This window comes from Cygnus olor, chromosome 3 (genome assembly GCF_009769625.2).
Source record: "Cygnus olor isolate bCygOlo1 chromosome 3, bCygOlo1.pri.v2, whole genome shotgun sequence".
NCBI lineage: Eukaryota > Metazoa > Chordata > Aves > Anseriformes > Anatidae > Cygnus > Cygnus olor.
The window spans coordinates 120299515-120321436 of NC_049171.1; the positions used below are offsets into that span (position 1 = coordinate 120299515).

The following is a 21922-nucleotide window of genomic DNA, read 5'->3' on the forward strand; positions in this document are numbered from 1 at the left end:
CTTCCCCTTAAATATATTAATATGTATTAATGTCTCTTAATATTATTTAATACAACACCTTTTTCAACCATTCCCTTTTAAATAGAAAGCTGCATTAGGGAAACAAATCTTATGATCTTTAGGACTTAACAGCCAAACAACCCACTATTTCAAAGTCTTTTATCCATGCTTTCCTTTATTTCCTCCCTGCATCTTGTTTCCATTCTGTACAGACTGATTGATTTTTAAGAAGTAGAGTAAATTTATTCATTGGAATGGTACAATTGCTCATTTTCGTACTTTCCAAAGAACATGACACTCAAGTATAAATCTCACTTTAAAAGGCTACTTTGTACTGCTAATTAGAATTGGGACACAACAAAACCTTTATACACCTGTGTATAATTTCAGTCTTCCCCTCCACCCGAAGACATTATAAACAAGCCCTGAACATGGAGGATTTCCCAGATGCAAGCTTGCCAGTAGCTCAGAGCTGCAGACCAAGTGCTGTGAGCACACAGTGAGAAACCACTGACCATAAAGAAATTAATATTTGTGCTTGTTTGCACATTACTTTCAGAAAGTAAAGAGAAAAAAGAAAAAGATCTATTCCAATGTAATCATTTCAGAACTCCTTGAAATTGTTTTTCACTCCAGCAGTAAAACACTTAACAGAAGAGTATTTTTCAGGGCTTCTCATGCACTGTTCAAAGTACAACGCACAAGCAGCTGAAATTACATGCTCACGTCTTGCCTGGGTGTAGAGCTGGGTTTACTTTGGGAGGAACATCCCTCATTGCCTCGACAACGTCTTGCATAAAGCGAGGTGTGCCCAGCTAACAAAATGGCGTGGGCAGTGGACTGTGCAAGTATTCAAAACCCACTTGTGCATGCTCTCATGCTTGGCTTCAGCAAGTTCATGGCTTGCTCCTAAGACGACCTCACTGCACTCCAAGAGGGAGATGAACATCTAGGGTGGTACCAGCATGGTTTTAATGCCACAGAAGTGACAGGTAACAGACCTGCAACCTCTGTATCTCTCTGGAGCAAACAAGCAAAGGATAGAGGAAGAGGGGTCCTCTGCTAGCTATCCTGATCCCTCCAGTTCTCACCCAGCAGCGGCCCTTCTGCTCGTTCCTTCCCTGACATGAAGGACTCCCCCTGCATCTCCACCCATGGCTCACACCATTACCCATTCTGCATCAGGCTCACACCATTACCCATTCTGCATCTACAAACCCAAGGAGGTGCCAACCATGCACAAGCAACTTGGGCGTGCCCCTCCACTCTGATCCATTTTCGTGCTGCATGTCCTAGTTTCTCATTGTTCTGCTTAACAAGAGCTCCAGAGACCAGATACCAACACCTGTCCCTTCCTTGTATGAGCCTTCCCCATTGGTCCTCGGCCAGGCTTTCTCCATTCTTGCTGGACACTCATCGCATCCCTCCGTAACACGGAGCCCATCTCTGATCCGATGTACCCACCACACCTTTCCCAGCGGCACTTCCAGCCCATGTTTTTGCCACCTCTGCTAAAACTCAAGGCAGACCACTCTCGTCTTGCAGCTTAGCATGCACACCAGCCGCAAAAGACCATTCACCACGCTTTCTGTGCCTTCACTGGCTCTCCTTCCTCCACTACATCAAACAGTAGCACAAACTACTTGTTCTTCACCTTTGAGACCCTTCAGAGCCCAGCTTTGCCCTACCTGTCAATTATAATACAATGCTAGGCTATCGATCCCCACTTCTGCTTTAGTTACACCAGACTTCCTTGCCAATTAGTCCGATCCATTCCCCTTGAGCATCTTTGCGCTTGCTTACACGCTATGCGCCCTACATCACCGGGTGATCCTTCCAGGCACTCACAAGCTCACCAGCTTACTTTTAAAGACAGCCTGGGTGATCCAGCTGTGTTGCTATGCCCATGAAGCATCTGATGATGTTTAAGCAGTTAGTGCATAGTAACTACTTTATGCACCAAGCAATCATCTCACTCCTACTTCATCTCACCCCACTCATCTGCCTAATCCCCATGCCTTTAACTATGTGTCTGCATTGTAAGTTAACAGAAGAAAATAGTCTCGATTGCAGACATGCAGTACTTATGACAAAAGTAACCAAAAATAACCAACCTGGCTGTCCTGCAATACTTCATTCACCATGGTGGTTAAGCACAAGCAATTGGGGCAATGTGCAGGGCAGGAAACAGAAGATACAAGAAATAGACTGTTAAGAGAGAAAGTGTTGAATCACTTTTCTTCACTCTGCATAGAACCACATTGTGCAGATCAGGGTATTTTCCTTCATAAAGCCCACCATATTTCAGACTAAACACAAATTACTACCAAATTCAAAACAGTACATTTATAGGGGGGAGGTTGCTTTGTTTTGTCTTTTTTTCCCCAGCACACACACCTTGTCCCCAAGCACAGAACAGAACACTATTGCCCTGGTGAGAAAGATGCACTGAGTGGAAAAGAAGCAAAAAATATACTGGTTTAGAGCCCAGCAGCAACCATCAGCTCCATAGGACACAAAGGACAACCACCATGGACAAGCTCACATTAACGACAAGAAGCATCACTTAAAAGAGTTCTTTTAGCCAATTTCAATGGTGAGGAAGGCTTTTGGAGATCCCCAGCTCCACGTTAAAAACCTGGCATTTTAAGCATTTGCTGTATGAACGGCCAGTGCCTACTGCACAGACACAACTGAGGAAGCTTGATAAAACTCAGCCTTTAAACTCAAATTGGGATGTTAATAATGAAAAGTAAATTCCTAATCCAGTTGTCTGAGCAATACTGCAGGAAAATGGAAGCTGTTTTGCCACAGATGACACAGCTCTCCTCACATTGTTTCCCCCAGTGTATTCTTCCCTCCACTCAGAATTAGCAAAGGATCTGAGATACCACTTTTAATTAAAAAACACCTCCACACTTTTCAACTTCGAATTAATTGCACAGTCTGCATAGGTCCGAACAGCTTTCATGTCAGCTTTTACGATTATGTTCCAAACAAAATTGGTGTACTTTTCTTCATTAGCCCTCCAGTTCCAGGAAAAACTGCCACAGTTGCATAATGAACCACTACCATTTTGTTCTGTGCAACAGTTAAAATGATCTTTGACCCAGAACATACTGTACCAGTGCAGAATATGGAAGATACTTTTTCCCCTTCCATGTATTGCCCTATGGCCTAGGTGCCAGTGTTCATCAATTTATAGTTAAATATCTCAGTGACAAAAAAAGGTGATGCGCTTGGCCTACCATTTTCAACTTTTATATCTTGCTGATTGTATTATCTCTCAGAGAGAAAAAAGCACACACCTTTTAGCCATCAAAACCAGCATCTGTACCTCTGTTACAGTTAAAAACCCTTCACTGGAGGGAAAGTCATTACAAACACTGAAGAGGTTGTTGGTAACAACAGAACACTTGACTTGGCACATCTGTAAATGGGAGCAGTGCAAGCAATTCCCAAAGTTGCTGGTTTTTTTACAATGCAAACTGGGAGAACAGGAGTACTACTGTATTCATCCCAAGGCTCACATGCAACCTATACAGTCCATGAGCAAAACTGAGATCTGTGACCTAAGCAACAAAGCACTTAGGCAAGCAGTACAAGTAGGCATTGCTCTACTGGGAGAGGAACAAGGGCACTCTGAATGGCAATTAAAAGCTATAAACAGCTACCAAACATTATTTCCAATAATAATCAATAAACCCATATGCAAACAGAGGTAGCTGGGGGGCAAAAGACCCCAGTGCCTTTGCAAGCTTAACCCACATCTACATCTCTCTCATACACAAATGAGAATATCCACAAAAAGGAACTTTGCTGTTTTTTGTGTACCTTTATCAACAATAAAATAGCAGCTCAAGTATTTCAGCTGTCACTAGACTTCAAAGTTAATAATGCCTTGAAAGGAATGTTATCTGGATCAGCTGAGCCTGCAAGCTGTGTAGTTTTAGTTATCTTGGCAATATTTACTGCATTCACATTCAGAAGTGCTGGTCAGTCTGGGCTGCTACACTGCTAGCTGTGGCACAAAAATAGGGAACTAACAATAGCTCCTGCCCATAGGAACTTCAAATCTGAACAGCCTCCTCCACCACATTAACACTAATTACTGCACTTGCTGATCATCCAAAGAGCCATCCGGGATTAAACTTGGGAAATCAGCTGCCGTGTCACTGCCAGAACACAAACAGCAACTGTGCACACCTCTGCCTTGGGACCAGAGGTTTGAGTCATCCGTACACAGGCTTTTATACGTGCTGATTTCCCCTGTGATAAAGCAGAAAACTTAGGTACAGGGAGAGGATAAGGGCTACCTGCAAATCCGATGGGAGGATGTGCTCTTCTGATAGAAGGATGAGCATATAGATGAAAGATCTCCAAATTAAGAGCTGAGCCGAACAGTGCAGGAGCCAGTATCCAGAAATAGGTCAAATACCAACAAATATTCCCCTTTCCTTTGAAAGGAGAAAAGAGTGCTCTTAGCATAATAATACACCAAGACATGATGCTGCCCTCTCAAGAGCAGAGAAGTCTGATGACCAAAGGACTCAGGGAATCCCAGTGGAGCACGCCATCCCAGTGAGAACACTTAGCTAAAAGTCGCTGGCTCCATTTAAAGAGTGACCAAGATTTTTCACACTGAATTCACAACTAAAAAAGGACTTGGATGTCTTTCCAAAACTTCTTTATGTTAAGCAATGTAAAATATCACCCACTGGAGAATGTAACTTGAACTAATATAAACAAAACGTGCAATTTTTACATTGTCCCAGTGTACTTCTGTCAGATTACAACAAACCAACAGTTATTAATCATGTACAGGTTACCTTTCCCCCCTTCAAGCTCAAAGTAAGAAGGATGCTTGGGCATAGAGAAAGTGTTGGCAGGATTACTGGCTCATTAAAGGTGACCTAAAAAGGCAAACAGAATTGGATTTGTGCCTTTTCATGGCTTTTTACACTATATAAAGGTCTTTTTTTTTTTTTTTAATTCTTGGGAGGGTTTTTCCTCATTGTTTTTAAGTGAGATTTTCTACCTGGAAAGGAGATGGAACATGACATCCAAGGCATCATGAAAGCCTGATGAGTAGAGAAGTAATGCCATTTTTATTCTAATGCTTTTAACTATAGCATCTGTCTCCATACCTTTCATTTATGTCTTTGATTTAATCTGTTTTTGTTAAAGATTTAACAAGCCTGCCCCTTCAATAGAACCAGCAGTTCCTACTCACGAGACTTTTAAAGTCATCCGCAAAACCAAAAAAATGATTTTATCTTTATCTCCCATTATTCACCTATTTCAGAAATAACAAAAAAGTTGAACACTTAATTTCTTCTACATGTCTTTCCAAGATAAAAAAACAAAGCATCCAGGAAGAGAACTAGAATGAACCCACATATACTCCTCTATTCTCACAGAACCTTGTAAAAATGAGGTTGCTATTAATAAAATCTCAAGTTCTCCCCTCTGTGGGTGATACCAATACCTTTACTTAAGCTGAGTGGTACCTTACACAAAATAAAGTCCTTTTAAGGTCAGTTAGCACAACACAGCCTTCTGCAAGGTACCACCAGACTTCACATGGGAATAGAAGAAAAGGGGAGAGACACCACCCAGAGCTGCTGTATCAGCCAGGCAGAGAACTTTGTGTGGTGCTTTCTTCTGAAACAGAGACTTTGGAAGCTCACCAAAAGGCATGGGATGCCCTGATTGCTGCAGAGTCGGTAAAGCATTTTGTTGTCAGAAACAGGGATTAAAATCCTTTGGTTTCTGCTGGCGATGCACCAGAGGACCCAAGGTGCCCACTCCCTTCTCACACCCCAGCACCCTCCCAGCCAGCACCTGGCTGTCCTCGCAGGACGATGAGACGCTCCTGCTGAGCTGAGACGAGACACGCACGGCCTTGCAGCTTTCCCATCACAGGCAGCTGCCCATTTCCCTAACAAGATGGCAGTCTCTCAGCTTCCTCCATTTTTTTTTTCTTATCTCTAGGATTACTCAAAGGTAAAGGAAGTATCTCTTGATATGCATATTAGACACAAGAGCTACTCATATGAAAGACCAGGACAGGTCAAGGGCCACTTCCATAACTTCAGCTGCCCTTCAGTCAAGTAAGGCTAGCAGCAACTGCAGCACAGCCAGACCCACAGCACATATCCCAGTGCCGAGCCAGCAGCACGCTGGTGCTACTGCTCTGGCCACGGCCTTGAATGAAAAAACAAGACAGGAAAAAAAGAAGTCTACTGTTGAGAGAAGTGCTAGTGAAAGGAAGAGAAGCAAGATCTCCAGAAGAGATACAGCACACACGAAGGCAGAGGACTCCCCATCCGAGCTGCCCACCAGTGACACCTGAGACGTGCTCACTGGTCTCCACAGCTGCTCCTTCCCTTTGGAAGTACATCCACTCAGCTCTCACAATGAAGTCCATCAAAACCCTAAAGCCTCAATGCTTCCAATGTTTAAATCCAAACTTAAAGCCCTTAAAGAATGCAGTAGGTACTGGGAAAAAAATGTAACCAGTAAGCTTAGAAAATAATTGTACAACAAAACGGTCATGTATTTAACTGACATTAAATATCAACCTATCTAAAAAGAGAAAACCAAACCCTCAAAAAAGTCATTTAAGCCCAAAAAGCAAGGTGCAGAGATACTGCCTCTATTTGGGCACTGAACAATTTCAGTGCTCCAGGGCTAGTCTGCAGCATGCAATGATGAGCAAAAAGCAGAGAGTGACAGGCTGGAAGAGCAAGGAGACAGAAGAGAATGAGAAGCCTGGAGAAGATCATGGACTGAAGATGAATCGCAGCTGAAAGGGGGACCTTGCTTTCAAGTGAGATATGAAAAGCCTAACCCTTAGACACAATGAGAACTCAGGCCACTGCAAACATGCTGCAACAACAGTAGTAAATAAAAAATCCCTTCCTTCTGAATCTGCTTTAACTTAAGTTACGGTTCTTGGTGTTCTATTCTGAAGTATGATTTTCTCAGCATTTTTACAAATGGGAAGTATTAGTATTTGCAGGTCCATTTGGTGAGAAAGCTATGGGATAGATAAGGGAGAGGGGATGTCCACGCAGTTCAGCTTTTGACTAGCTGCAACCCACGCCAGAAGCCAGCACACCAGCCGATTCCCCAGCAGCAAAACTGCAATGGACAACTCCCTGACACATTTGTTTGCAAAATCTGCCACGCTTCATAGCTAAAAAGAGTCCTGATATATCCTAAATCTAGCATGGGTGAGAAACAAACTAGAAGCCTTGGGAACTACAGACATTCATGAGCTTGCATTCTCCTTAGAAAAAAACAACAAATTAAGAAAATCCATGATGTCATTAGTTGGAGGAAGCAACCATTCTTTACATCATTCTGGTCAGCACTGTCTACAGATTATGATGCTTGAACTGCAATCCTCAAATCTGAATCCTTCTAAATTACGAAGAAGATTAAACCTATCACAAATCCGCAAAATTTTAGATGAATTTCCAAATGACAAGTGTGATTTATTTCATGAAAAACATTTAAGTGGCTTGTAATTTGTGTGCTTTTAATTCGTCTGAGAAAAAAATCAGTGCTAGTTACATTCTGAAATACATTGCTGTGTGCAAGTGAAGGACATTTTAAGCAGCAGGAAAAAGGAAAGCATTCTACTCTCAAAACCTCAAAAAAAATCTAACTTTTATGTGGCTAACATAGGAATATTATTGCTGCAGTATAATTCGGGAATACAATAAGCAAATTTTTGTATTTCAGCTGCAAATTAGGCTCAAAAAGCAGCAGAGGAAAATCTCTATAGAGAAATGAATTGCACACAGAAAGACAGGCTATTTTTAAGCAGTAAAAGAGCAGACAAGAACAGCACATGCAACAGATGCCCTCGCACCTTTTTGTCAGAGTACACACCTGCATAAATAAATATTTAGCCAAACATCAAAATTTATAACGAAGCAGCCCACCACTTTGCAAAATCAGGCAAAAGAAAATTGAGACTTATTGCAAAGAGCTCTGCCCTGAATACTAATGTGTTATTGACACTTCACAACTGAAAAGCAACAGCATCACAGGATCCTAAGCAAGCCTAATACATCTGCTGCAGGGAGATCTGAACACAGTTTGATAAAACCTTATTGCTAAAAATTCGGTGTTATCAGGCAGCTTTTGTAACAGAGGCAAAAGCACAGCTTCCTGTCTAGCGGGATTTTTCCCTGCGCTTATTCTAATGATACACATTCAATTACTAGAGAAAAGAAAAGAATCAAATCAGAAACATCTGTAGTTTGCCGTATAATTACTGGATCTTCCCCACGGAGACTGACCTTTGTAACACTGATACTAGGACCTGAAAGGCTAAATGATGGGATATTCACATGGTTTAAATGTGTAACATGATTACAAGGAATTAAATAGGCACTGTTATTTTCCATCTTGGTTTACATTAACATGAGCGTGTACTTTATGATCTTATGATCTTGCATTTAATCTTTGTGCTCGGTACGTAGTAGTTGAATTTACTCACTCTTACTGGACCCAAGCCCCTAAAATGCCATGTTTTGATTATATAATAAAGTTGAATACTGCATTTGAGGTTAATATGCAGCCATTACTTTTACCTGTAATAGGAATCTTTTTTATCACGCTTTCTTCCTGGCTCTCATCTTCACACCAGCTTGTGACTTCTGTATGTGAACACACCATAATGAAACACATTTCAAAGTGGTGGCGATCAGACTGGTTTGTTTTCTTTTAAGCCCTACTCCCTTTAATTTCTCACTTTTGTTATCTCTTGTTTATTGATCTAAACTATCCATTACCGTTCTTAAAAGAGGCGCCTACTGTGAACTTTACTCGAATGCAGCACTGCTGTGTCTCTGTAGCTACCAGAGAAAAAGGAAAAGCTAACCAAATGTCTTAAATAATTTAAGACCCAATGGGATTTCAGAAACAAACAGCCAACAGTAATTCTGCGATCTTGTCCAGCAGCCCGACAGCGACAGCATAGATCATACCAACCACTGAAAATTAGTTTAAATCAAAGTCCCCATCTCCTCCACAGATAAAAGTGGCATAGATTTAGAAGGCCTAAATCAGTTTGTTTACATTTGCTGTGTAAAGAGCATTGCAACTTAATTGCCTGTCTCTTCTGGACTTTGATGTAAGGGATGCTATGAGAGCAGGCTGAGCAAGTTGCCGTCACCAGTTATTACGCTGGACTAATCTATTACTTCCTTATCTAAAGAAATTAACTGGATTTTCACTAACATCCACCTTCTAAGCTCTGAAATGCACTGCACACCTTTCTTAGCATCAACACTCTTACTTTGGAAAACATGTTCTGCACTCTGGCTTCATAATAAAACACAGCTAAGATATCACACAATTTCTAAACTAACATTTTTAAAATACAATATATGCATATATATCCTGTTTCAATAATTACCACAACATCTGATCTTCTACAGAAAGGAAACAGTCACAATAGGTAGTATTCATTTTAAGAAGTAACAAGAGTGGCAAACAACATTGAGATGTTTAGGAAAAATCACTGGAAGTTCATTACAAATATATTAGTTTGCCAGTAGCTGTAACCGTCCCCAGCAGATTTGGATGGAAAACACATTTGTACCTTGCAGCAGAGCACAGCAGTAACTTGGGAGCACACAGGCAGACCTTTTAGCACTTGTTACCTTGCTTTCCTGTGCCATCAAGCCGGGGAGCGTGTTTTGCCTGCTTTATTTCCCTACCATCATTTGGGATCGATGGCGAGCTGTAAGATGATTCATTACTCTGAATAGATGACCTATCTCCACACTCTTCTTCTGGAAGGACCTCTCTCAACAGCGGTGGAGCCTGCAGTATTAAAAAAATAAAAATAACCACAGCCCTATTATCCTGAGTCTCCAGCAGCAGCATTTTCCAACATACATTTAGGCTAATCTATACTTCACAGAGTAATCTGTTTCCAGGGTATTTCTGTTATATGTTGAATTACCTCTGAGTTAAATCAGTGCTAGCCCAGCAATTGCATTCTGCCTTCAAGTAACACAAACTTTGAATTATTCTTTTAACCGCTATGTTTTTTGGAAACCGTCCTTATTTTGTGCCTTGTGCATTCACTGTAAGCAAAACGTAAGGGTAGATGGCACACGCTACAACAGCGATAGAATGAAAAAAGTCTTTCCTTCTCCATTTCAGTCACAGCAATAAGGCAAATTAACGCATATTGTCAGCAATAGCTACAACAAAACATCACCGAGGTAAGTGAATCTGAAGCCAAAGAACCTGATCCATCACTGGCTTCCTTTGGGCTCAATTCAGAATTTAGTCTGTATTATCGCTACACATTTATCAAGTTTATTCTCTCCTGTCCGCACGTGCAGATCCCTGTAGCAGCACTATTTTGACCTCTGTTAATTAAACGTCACTTTTGATGATGAAAAAATTAGGTGGGAAGCAGACGTCTTTATAGGGAGCTGACTTTAGTGTAAAATAGCCAAGTCAAAGCTAGCTTTTTTTAAAAAAACACAAGCATTACTTCAGCTGTCATCCAAGGATGTTGCTTTATCAGACTCTAAGAGTAGAAGAAAGCGTTCTTTCTGGCATTTATTATTCCACAAGGAGCAGCAAAGGCTTTGGGGGCATCCTTCCTGTCTTTTTTTTTTTTTTTAAACTTGTAGGGCATTCTTTTGTTTTATTTTGTGTCACAAGCATGGATTTGACTCTACAAGTCCACTTTTTTTTTTTACTCTAATTATCTAATTATTAAATTAGCTTTTAACACTAAGTAAGCCAGCACCTCAGAGATAATCCCAACTGTTGTAACTTAATTTAATCTATGCTTACCTGAGAGACTGGAGTGACTTCAAGTCCAAAGCCATTTTGGACTCAAGAAAATTTCACCCCTCCATTCTTCAATAATCCCATATTATTTGGGAGCCCTGAATAGCAACTTTTGAGTCTCAAGCAAATAACTTTAATGGACATATTGTTGTGTTTTTTTTTTTTCCTCCTACTGAACTTACATAGGGGAAGACTTCACACAAAAACAAGGAAAGCAAGCTGGCTACTTCAGCAGCAAAAACCAGGGATTTTATGTCTCCTTTCTGAATGTAATGAAAGTCTTCAATTATTAGTAGGATGGGGAAGTCTTCACCCTGGAATTCATTGCCATTTAGCAGCATGTTTCTGCTAATTTCTCTGGAAGAACTCCGAGAAGCCAGCTTGCTGTGGCTGTCCCTACATGAGGGAGACTCACCCAAAATCCAAGCTTGAAGTCACAAATGATTAAGAACCCCAGGTACAGATGGCTAATGAGTTCACAACTACATTACATACATCTTCACGGTAAGCAACTGTTCCTGCACACAATTATAGTAATAAAAATATTATAAGATAAATATATATATATGGAGTAATTTATATGCTACTGTTCTGTGCAGCCTGCTTGGAAGTCAGGTGTTTCAAAGCATAAAATGAATCCTGGGATTACACTTAAGTGAATGGATTCTTTTAAATGGAAAAAGAAGTGTTAAATGCATATATGTAGGCCATAGTAAAAAAGTAGCAATAAGCAGATTGTTACTGCTTATATTCACCCATAAAGCCAGCGTACTGAGATTTGACTTGGTACAAGTTTTATATACAACTGTAAATTTATGTACAGTATTTATCTGCCACCAGTGCAAGGACACATTCCTTGTTCATCTTTTTTAATAGACTGAATGTTTTAAGGCAGAATACAATCCACAGACAGAAAAAAGTTACCTTGGCTATCATTGAAAGTGTATAATTAACTAAAACATTACATTATCATTATTTCTATCAAATATTAAAACCAAAATATAGCCCTAAACTGCTTTTTAATTTCTCATTAAAAATTAGAGGGGAAAGAACTTTAACAAATATTTTTGCTCTGGTGGTATTACATATACGTTCATACATGCATATATATGTGTATATACTTTTTCCTTTCTTTCCCTGTCATTTGTACATAAGGAAAAATAACTCCTACAAAATTTGTAGAGTTTGCTTATAATCTTTCATGTTAAAATTTAAAAAGGACAAACATGCTGCTATCTGTAAAATCCTCTGCATATTTAGCATACCAGACAATTCAGTTTCTTTTTTTTAAGAAGGAAAAAAACCACCATCACGCTTGATAAAAAGCTATTAAGTCACAGAGAAAGACAGACGATTAAGCCTTGTGATAAACTTGCATCACAGCAAGCATGAGCTTCTTTAGCTTCTTTAAATCAATAACAGATCTGAAGGGTAGAGCAGGCACCTCTGAAGACCTTAGAGGGCTGCTTGCTTCACAGGGCAATACGCTGTACCTACGCCTGTGTCCTGAGACTCACGGAAAGCCTGTTCTCTTCTTATCCACTTTCAAGCAATTTCAAGGGCTGATAAATGAGCACTAATTGCTCGTCCTTCCCCAGGACCCAGGTACTGGGTAATGTAGAGGTGCAGGCAGGGCATGCTGCACTTTAACAGTGCAATTTAGTCTCTCGGCACTGTTGATTTAGATATTATATTGTTCTTACAGGACATTAAAATGCCCACATTGACCAATGTCAACTAGAAGAAAGCATGCTAAAGGGGACAGAGATCCTGAGAAACAACAATTTCTGGTCATGCATTTTGTGGTTACTCAGTTCTTCAGTGCCCCGTGGCCTCCAGTACCTCATTTTCTGGAGAATTCAGGTTTTTCTTCCAAACACAGAAAGAGCAAAACAGGAAAAAGTCAAATACATCATGTGAGTTATAAGAATTGCAGCAGGATAACATCCTACCTTAAGAAATACCCGTTTTAGCAGTTTCTCTATTTCACTCTGCCTACAATAAGTCAGCACACTGGGGAGGACCACTAATCACTGCACCATTGTACAATTCCCTCTTTAAAAACCCCAGGCAGGGAAAAGAGTGAGCATTTACCAAACTTGCCAAGCGCAGTGGAAAACCCCAGCATGTGTTTATCACAGACATGCAACATGCTACAAGTGATGCTGAGCTGTGGGAATTTTCTCTACTAAACAGAGCCATTGGGGAGCTCGGTGCAGCCCAACTGTGGTGAGCAGCAGCTGCAAGTGACCCGAGCCAAACAGACGGATGGACACCAAAACCAACCTGGTCATCTGGCGCTTCCTTCCCTGAAACCAGCAGGTTTTCAAACATCGCCACCACCTCTTCGGTGAGCAGAGGGCAGTGCCCTGCCATGAATGACATGGGGCTGCTCAGGGGAGCCTGCAATACATCCACATCCTGTGGCAGGTCCGGCCTAGGGAACACAACCGAAGGCAAGGCTCAGAGCCTGCAGTGCTCAGACGGGAACCACCCTGCCCGTCTGCTTGTTTGGGGCTGGAGAGGCAGGTCAGTATGCAGTAGGAAAACGTGCAGCCCCTTTTGCCCTTAACTCACAGCATATACTTCCTTATTTTTGCTTGTAAAAGCATCAAAAGCAAATAAGTCACTTTTGACTTGGACAGACTGTGACAAGCCAGGTCAGGCAAAGGCAGCCATCAGGAACAATAACACACAGAACTCAAAGGCACATCTGCCCTGGAAGGAATGCTAGGCAGTTACAGAGCTCTCCTCAGTGCTAAGAGGTGCCTGATCCTGCCAACACTCCAGCGTTGCTTAACACAGGGGACTAGGCAGAAGGTAAGTAACAAAGAATGGAAAATGTTTTCATTGCTGCACTAAAGAGGCCTTAAAAATCACCTCTCATTTGTCCTTGTGGCATGCACACAGGAAAGAAGAGAGCGGAAAGGAGGACGCCAGTCCCCCAGGGAAGGCTGGTCCCCATGTACCTGCTCTGCTCCGCAGCCCCACGAGCAGCACACAGTATGTTCCCAGGGAGGGGGTGGCCACCCACAGGCTCTGCAGCAATGCCTCGGGCTGATGACAGACAGCTGCTTCTCCAGCTTCAAGGTCTTCTTTCAGGCTGTTGGCCTGACTACAAAAGCTGCAAAATAAAGCAGGTGCGATGTGAGATATCTATTTGAAGACCAGAGAGACAGCCAGAAGAGGGGTAGATGCAAGGCCTGTCATACAGCCCTTGGCTAATAGGATAACCAGTGGGACAGCCAAAAGCAGCATGCCCATGACCAGGTCTTTGCAAGGGTTTGGTTAGGCAAACAGTAAGGGTAGAAACATCACGATAGGTAAAGCTGAAACAGCACCTTGGCCAGGCATCTCTGCATCTGCTGTGGCCAAAGCAATTGTGATGCTGAAACCCATTCGTAATGGTGGGCTGCGTGGCCAAGTCCTGTAAACCCTTCCTCGTAACTCCCCAGAAATCCTCCAACAATTAAGCGTTTATGAAAATTCTAGCTTAAGAAGGCTGACATTTAATTTTAAGTAAAACCACAAAGCTCCTCCCAGCTCTTGCAATTAGGAGCCCATTGCCATTGAGTGACAGCCTGGGTTATCTGGTCCCGCTTTTGTTAACATAAAGGGTTTGGTGACTCTTTTTCCTCCTTTACCTCAAAGAAAGGATTTTTCTAGTTGTTATTCTGTACCCCAGCAAAGCATTATTAGCCACTATAAGGGGACGCTCTCCCTCATGGAAACAAGGATTTATTTCACAGGCACGATCTGCAAAGCAGGGCTGCAAAAGGCGATATATAGTTTAGGCACAAGCATTTGTTAAAATAATTGAGTACATGATTCTGAGTGCCACGTTTCAGCTCAACAATGACACTGAAGCCATGGAAGCATAGGGAGGCTTCCCAGGTGCTTGCCTGCAGGAGCCTGCTGCTCTGTGAGCTGGCCACATATAAATGTGAGCATGAAGAGGCCGACTCTGACAGGCAGCTCCTGCAGAGCTCAATCTGCACCATGCATGTCACCAGCAGTGATATGCCCATGATTGCTGTGGCTGGGTGCACAACAGAGCAACCAGGAACAAGCGACAGGGAGCAGGGTGCAGACAGGGCTTGCAGGAACCTGTCAGGGACATTTTAAACACATTTCTGCCATGCAAGTTATAAAAATAAACACCCACACTTAGTTCTTCCAAGCAGCAAACCCAGGTGATGGGCTCTGGAGAAAAAAAAAGTTGCAAACCCCCAGCAAAGCCTTCCTATTTGCATCCACATTCCCTTTCGTGTACAGAGGCTCACAGCTTTCAAAAGAAACTGTATTTTGGAGACCAGATGTCCTGGTTTCCGTTAGGATAGAGTTAATTTTCTCTTAGTAGCTGGTAGGGTGCTATGTTTCGGATTAGGATGAGAAGAGTGCTGATAACATGCTGATGCTTTAATTGTTGCAGAGCAGTGCTTACACCAAGCCAAGGACTTTTCAGCTTCTCGCTCTGTCCTGCCAGCGGGCAGGCTAGGGGTGCAACAGGAGCTGGGAGGGGACAGACCCAGGACAGCTGACCCAAACTGGCCAAAGGGGTATTCCATACCATCTGGCATCATGCTAAACAATACATAAGGGTGGCTAGCTGGGGTGGGGGGTGCCGGCTGCTCGGGGATAGGCCGGGCATCGGTCAGCGGGTGGTGAGCAATTGCATTGTGCATCACTTGTTTCGTACACATTATTATTAGTAGTACTATTACCATTATTATTATTATTATTTTCCTGTCTTAAACTGTCTTTATCTCAACTCACAGGATTCACTTTCCTGTTTCTCCTCCCCATCCCAGAGAGGGAGGGGGGAGGGTGAGCAACAGCTGTGTGGTGTTTAGCTGCCAACCGGGTTAAACCACAACACCAGTTCTAGGAAAAGCCTGTGCATGGGAGAGCTGCAGCCAAACTGGCCTCCCCACAAACCAGAGACAGTGGTGGGACAAGGCACGATAAGCGCACACAGCAAACCAACACTATGTCCTGAAGCTCAACAACAGGCAACAACCAGCTTTGCCTTTGTTGCAAATCCTGATTAAAAGACTTTCTTTTAGAAAGAAGTCTTTTCTGCACATTCTGCTTACTCCCAGCTGAGAAGCCAGACAGCTCTTGCATTCCTAGCCTTTTCTCTCCAGCTGTTGGGAAATGTAGATATCTCAAAGTCAAAAAGAATATGCCAAAAAGGAAAGAACGCCTGAGAAAAATGGTCAGTGTAATAACACTAAATTAAGAGGTGGTTTCAAAAGGTTGAAAGATCAGCTTGATTTTTTGAACCAAATTTTCTTTGATGCATTGTAAAAAAGACGCACAAGCACACAAAACTGGGAAAGGCGACATGCCACCTTGGGAAATATTCTGTTTTCCTAAAACTCTCTTTTCCTTAGATGGCCAGATGCCAGCTTCTTCCTCCTTGCATTTTCTGCAGCACTCCCATTCACTGCCCAGGACAGCAATGCCGAGGCACTGCGTCAGAACCAGGTCTCCTCACCCTAAAACAAAGCAGGCAAAGCCTTTGGGGGTGCAGTGGCTGCTCACCCTGTGGCCAGGCTGCCCGCTTTGTGTGGCACTTCCCAGCCCAGGTCTCCACCAGCCCACGGGGCCCATCCACACACACGGGTTTTTGTGGGGAAGCTGATATTATACAGCCAACCTTGCTTTACCAACTGAAAAACGCTTTGCGCCACAGCTCACGTTATGTTCGTAATTATGCTAAGATATACCAAAGTTTTGTTTTCCATCAGACTGTTTGGCAACAGTGAGCATTTGAGTAGGAGCTGCCCTGCATTGCATGGAGTTTCCTAGACATTTGATCAGCAAAACAATACCAGGGAGATAGCATATGCAGTTAAACAGTGCTTTTTCTTCCCCCAAAGTCTTACAAAACCTGTATTTCAGCAGTCGGCTTGTTTCCTATTGTCTCCCTCCCCCTGGGTGGTCCTTCCAGGGTGCCACTCGAGAGGGATACAATAATAAAAAGGGAAGGGGAAGGAAGGGACACCAACATAAAGAAAAAACAAAATGTATGACAATCTGCAGCAGGCTACGGATCAGAGGTCAGCAAGCAAGAGGTCCTTCTCTTTTACAGGTTGCTTCCTGGAAACAGTCTGATTAAGCTGACAGCTTGAATTATGTGTTACATTTTGTAATGCACAATCCATCTGTGCTAAGTCCTCTTCAATGCAGCTGAAGCAGCACAGGCATAAGCTCTGCCTTTTTCCACCCCTTCAACACCAGCCTTAAAATAGTCATCATCTTTCCACGCGCTAATTCTCAGAGACCCTTTCCCCCCCTCCTGCTCCCCATTTTTAAGCCCTTGAATAAAGCAGTGGTGCCCTGAGGAATGCCAAAAGGACATGGAGGCAGCGGGGTAGGTGCCCACCACAGGGAGAGTTGGGGGCGGCCCCAGCAAGTCCCCCATAGGACCAGTACCTGCCAGGCACCATGGGCTGGAGCAGAGGGCACCAGCTGAGAGAGGCGTGCACACAGCCTCCAGTCAGCACACCTGCCCCGCAGCGCCCCAACACAGCCGTGATTCGGCAGAACCCCCATCTTCAGTGACTATGACAGCAGTCACATCACCCCACTGTGGGCTGTAACCCAGTCTCAGAGACTGCCCTAGGAGACCCTTCCCAGCAGCATCACCTCTCCTTGGCCACCTGACAGCATTAGCCATCTGACAGCATTATCACGAGATCACTGTTTTTCCAGCTGGGAGAGACAGGCTGAAACTAGACTGGAAAAAAAATTAATTCTGAAGTAAAATACAACATACAAACATTTCTTCTGGGGGAACAAACTTTTTTTTCCCCAAAAAAGAGCTTATTACAACAATGTCTCTAAAGTAGGGAAAGAAAGGAACTTTCACCAAAAACCTAAAACTTGGGACTTCCTATCTTGGAACAAGGATTTTGCCTGTTGAGAGAGCAACGACCTCAAAACTGTCTGCATAGTTTGTTATTTACGTAATTGAAGTTCACCTGCTAATTACTGGGAAAGTTTTCTCCAAGACTTTCAGCTCATGAATTATTTTGCAGGACTCAGGAACATGCACTGAATTTCGAGTACATTGGAGGGATGGACTTTAAAAGCAACTGGTTATCAATTCAATAATGTAGAGGCTACGTATCGCTCCACAGCATCTTTCATGCCTGCTATTTCTGAAATTTTATCTGCATTTTAGTTCTCAGGTAAAACAAATTAAAATTTGTATCTCTTATGCAGAAACACACAGAAGTGGAGATCACACTTGCATGGCCTTGAGAAACAGGTATTCAGCTCAGCATAATGTGAGAGGAAACATTCACATTCTGGTTTTAGTCATGCTCCACAGATAATGCAAACAGTGAAACCTTTCTTATAATTTAGCCGGGCTTCAAGAGCATTGCATAATATTTTTCATCAGTTCATGAACAACTAGGCATCGCTAGCATCTACAGAGAGAACAAAAGGTTAAATTACCACCGCTCAGCTATGACTTCTCCAGCAAAGGCAAGCACTCTATGCAACTTCCCTGCAAAGTGTTATGATTAACAGGTGTTATACAAAAGAAAAACTGGGTAAAAGCTATTTAGATGTAAATTAGATGATGATTCTATAGCAAGCAACAGTCTGATGCAAATGTGAAATGGTGAAGTTACACAAGTGTATACTGGTGCCCATTAGCTTCTGCTCAACTGGCATCTATTAAAAAACAGACTGATATTGAAATCAGCACCTAATACAATGTGAACATGGATACAGGAAGAACAGACGTGCTAAACAGATCAAGAAGATACAAACAAACAAGGAAAAAAACACTGCAAAAAAAGTATTTCCTCACCCTCCATGGGTGAGCATACTGTTTTCCTCCGTATGTGTTCTCTCCCCAGCCCACAGCCACCACTCCTCATTCAGCCTGCAGGCCTCCTAGCAAGCCCTGCACCGCTACAGCCACTTCAGCCGGGCGCATTTCACATACAAGCAAGGCCAGCCCAAAGGCAAGGAAGCCCAGCACCAGTGGCATACAAGTGGGGAACGCAACAAGGGGAGGGAGGTACATGAGCTGGTAGCAAAGCCTTCACTATTTCTGTTGTGGTCAGGAAAAGCAGCGTGCAAGAGTGATTATTGCCTTCAGGGCACAAGATGCAGCGATGCCAGCACTGTCAAGGCTCTGTTGGAGCATAGCAAGGGAGCAGAGCCAGCTCTCCTGTGTAGCTTAGAAAAACACCTGGGGACACTTCTGTGACGGGCACTGCCCCGCTGGGCTAGGGATTGCAAGGACGTACCTATCTGGTGCCAGGCTGCCCAGGGGCTCTTCTGCTGTGCAGGGGCTGGATGGCTGTGGAGAGGATACCTCTGCAGGGTGGGTGCCTCCGGCCCATGTCCTGCTCCCTGCTGGCATCAGCATCCCCTCACCTGCACACACCAGGGGCTCGCTGCTGCTGTCCCCGCTCACTGCCTGCGATGGTTGCCCATTATTCAGGCCATCCTGGAGTCCTGTAGAACAATAACCACCACAAAAAATTACTCCCAAAACATTAGCAGGACCAAGGAATGAGTCATGGTGCATGGGATTAAGCCAAGATGAGCCACTTGGTGCATTCTCCAATCTCACTTGCAGGCATGAGCAAGCACCCCTCTTGCCTTTGCTTCGCTGTCAGGCTTTCTGCGCCCTCTCCCCACATCCCATGTCCTTCTGCACTTCCCTCGCAAGGGGGAGTTTGGGGAGGCCCTGGCTGCGCTCCCAGCTTAGATTTGCAACTGGAGGCAGGTGGGAAAGATGCCCAGCACCAGCTAAAAGGAGCCCTTCCATGAAGACCATCTACCTCCCCAAACTGCATCTGGAGAAGAAATGAAAAAAGAAGCTTAAAAAAAGCTTTTATTGAGAAAGCTTCGAAAAAGCTTTTCTTGTGGGGAAAAAAATGCACCTGAAGAGGCTTCTTTCACAGTTTTTTTAAACCTTGCAGAAGAAATGTCTGCCCAGAGGCTTTTAAATTCAGCACATTAATTACCTTTTCTAAAGAGGGAGAATACAGGGCTGAATCATGTGCCAAAAAAGAAAAAACACACCTACATTTCAAAAAACACCAAAACTGAATGGACCAACAATTGCTGGAATAAATTAGCATTGTCACAGAAATTCCCAGTTTTCCATAAAATTCACCATGGGTTTGAGTTAAGCAGTATTCACGCAGCTGCTTATGGTACAGCACCCAGCATTCTGCTCAGCTCAGGCCCGAATTATGGAGGGCTGTGACAAACAGCAGCCGATGCCAGGACCTCCTCTCCTTGCACAAAGCCTGGCACACGTTGCTCCTGCTATGTAGAGTGGAGCCAAGCATCTTCTGCTCCCCTCACTTGCAGCACAAAGGGCCAACTTGCAGGAGCTGAAAGACTATGCTGTACAAATTCGAACCTGGCTGACATCAGCCTGCTCGCTCTGCAACATGCGCTTGGCAGCAGACCTAGCAAGCCCTGTGGGCAGCCCAAAGGGATTACCATGCTGTGACAAAATGCCCATTTTAATTTCAAACCCAGCTGCATGGTTTCTCTGAAGGCAGTGGTACCCCACTGCAGAAATGAAAGGAGCATTGCTCTTCCAGCCACACAACACTGACCCCTTGCACCATCCTTTGGGCAGCACAGAGCTGCCAGCAGAGCCCAGGGGCCACCCGTCCCCCCCAGCTCCAGCATGGACAGCCTCTCACAGCAGCACAGAAGTGGAAGTGTGCCAGGTGAAAAAAATCAGAGGCGAATAGATTTCTTTGGGAAAGAAAAAGCAATAGGGATCAGGAGAAAAAAAGCAAGTAGTACAGAAGATCATCAGAAGATGGGGATGCCAGCTTTCATCTATACAGAAAGCCACGATCATTACAGGAGAACAGGAGTCCCTGCATCACTAGGGTTGCCAACAGTTTCCATTAAAAAGCTCCATTTTAGCTATTCTTATGCAGCCTGGAAAACTAGTTTAAGTCAAAAATCACTGTGTTAACTGGCAGGGCATGGCATTTCTGCCAGGTCTTAAAAATGGAAGAAACTGTTACTTGGAGACAAATCTTTGTCACCGCAACTTTAAGAACAAGTCTGTTAGCTAACTTCAAAATAAGCAAGCAATCCAGTAAAAACAGGAGAGAACACATTTTGTCTTGACAAAAAAAAAAGGTGAGAAGTTGGGAAGCAGCCTTCAAGAGGAAGCACAGTCTTTCATCCCTGTGTGAGAACATTCCAGCTGGAGAACCTGCATCGCATCTCTCAAGAAAGCATGAAACAAGGCAGAACAAGTAATAGTTAATCCAGCCTCATTCACGGAAATGCTGGTTCTTGACATGCATTTCCAAATATGAATGAGCTATTCTGCACAAGCATTTGAAGGAGAAGGAAATCAACCTGAAAGAGAAGTCACCTATGCTGCCAGTGAAATATGTTGACATTAAAACTCTTAAAATGAGGCTCAAACTACTTCAAGACACCTGTGGTCACACCAAAGAAAAAATCTTCGCTTTCTAACAGATGTGCCACCCCCTAATTCAGTTCTCAGGTTAGACTTGACCAAGTCTCACATCTGCTAGAAGAACAGCATGCCACGGATGGATGAGGAGGCTTTATTTTACAGAAGAATCATCCAGCTGAGCAGAGAGCATCCCGCAGGACCCCTCTAAACTTTGAGGTCCATCTTAAGCAGGCTGCCAGGACAAAGCAGCCTCATAGGAGCCACTGAAAAGGACTGCAGAAGGTCTGGCACTGGTGCAGAAAGCCCAGTACAGCTGCTTGCTCTTGGTTGTTGCCTTGCACATCCTTCATCCTCCTCCTCCCATTTGTCTGCTCACAGTGAAGAGCAGAAAGAAGCCAAAACCCTGAGGGATGGAGCAGGGGATGTCACTCTGTCAACAGTCACTCTGCCAACAGAGGTGAGCAAAGCAAAGCAGAAGCATAGAGCTGTCTTGCATCAGAACACCCCAGCTGAAAAGTGAAAAACTGAGCAGCTTCAGCACCCTGTGATGAAGGGCCTGAGAGGAAATACAGTCAAAAGGAAAAAAAAGAATAAGTGAGACTGACGCTATACTTCAAGCAAAATACAAGAGGTGTAGGAAAAAAA

The 21922-nt window shown here is 43.4% G+C and overlaps 1 protein-coding gene across 8 annotated transcripts in view; it reads right to left on the reverse strand.

Moving 5' to 3' along the window:
* The window catches only part of KIZ (kizuna centrosomal protein), a 49998-nt gene that overhangs the window by 11469 nt on the left and 16607 nt on the right, over positions 1–21922 (reverse strand). For 2 of the 8 annotated variants that reach the window (XR_005819087.1, XR_005819090.1), the window contains 5 exons: positions 19113–19323; positions 14998–15039; positions 13806–13960; positions 13123–13273; positions 9708–9846 (listed from right to left, as the gene is read on the reverse strand). Coding sequence is in view for 5 of the 8 variants with exons in the window: in XM_040554300.1 (XP_040410234.1) it covers positions 8610–8675; positions 9684–9846 (229 nt within the window). In the remaining 3 variants the exon portion in view is untranslated. Of the gene's footprint in view, positions 1–8609; positions 8676–9683; positions 9847–13122; positions 13274–13805; positions 13961–14997; positions 15040–19112; positions 19324–19746; positions 21834–21922 lie in introns of those variants that run through there. The other 6 variants (XM_040554300.1, XM_040554299.1, XM_040554302.1 and 3 more) reach the window with 4 other exon arrangements.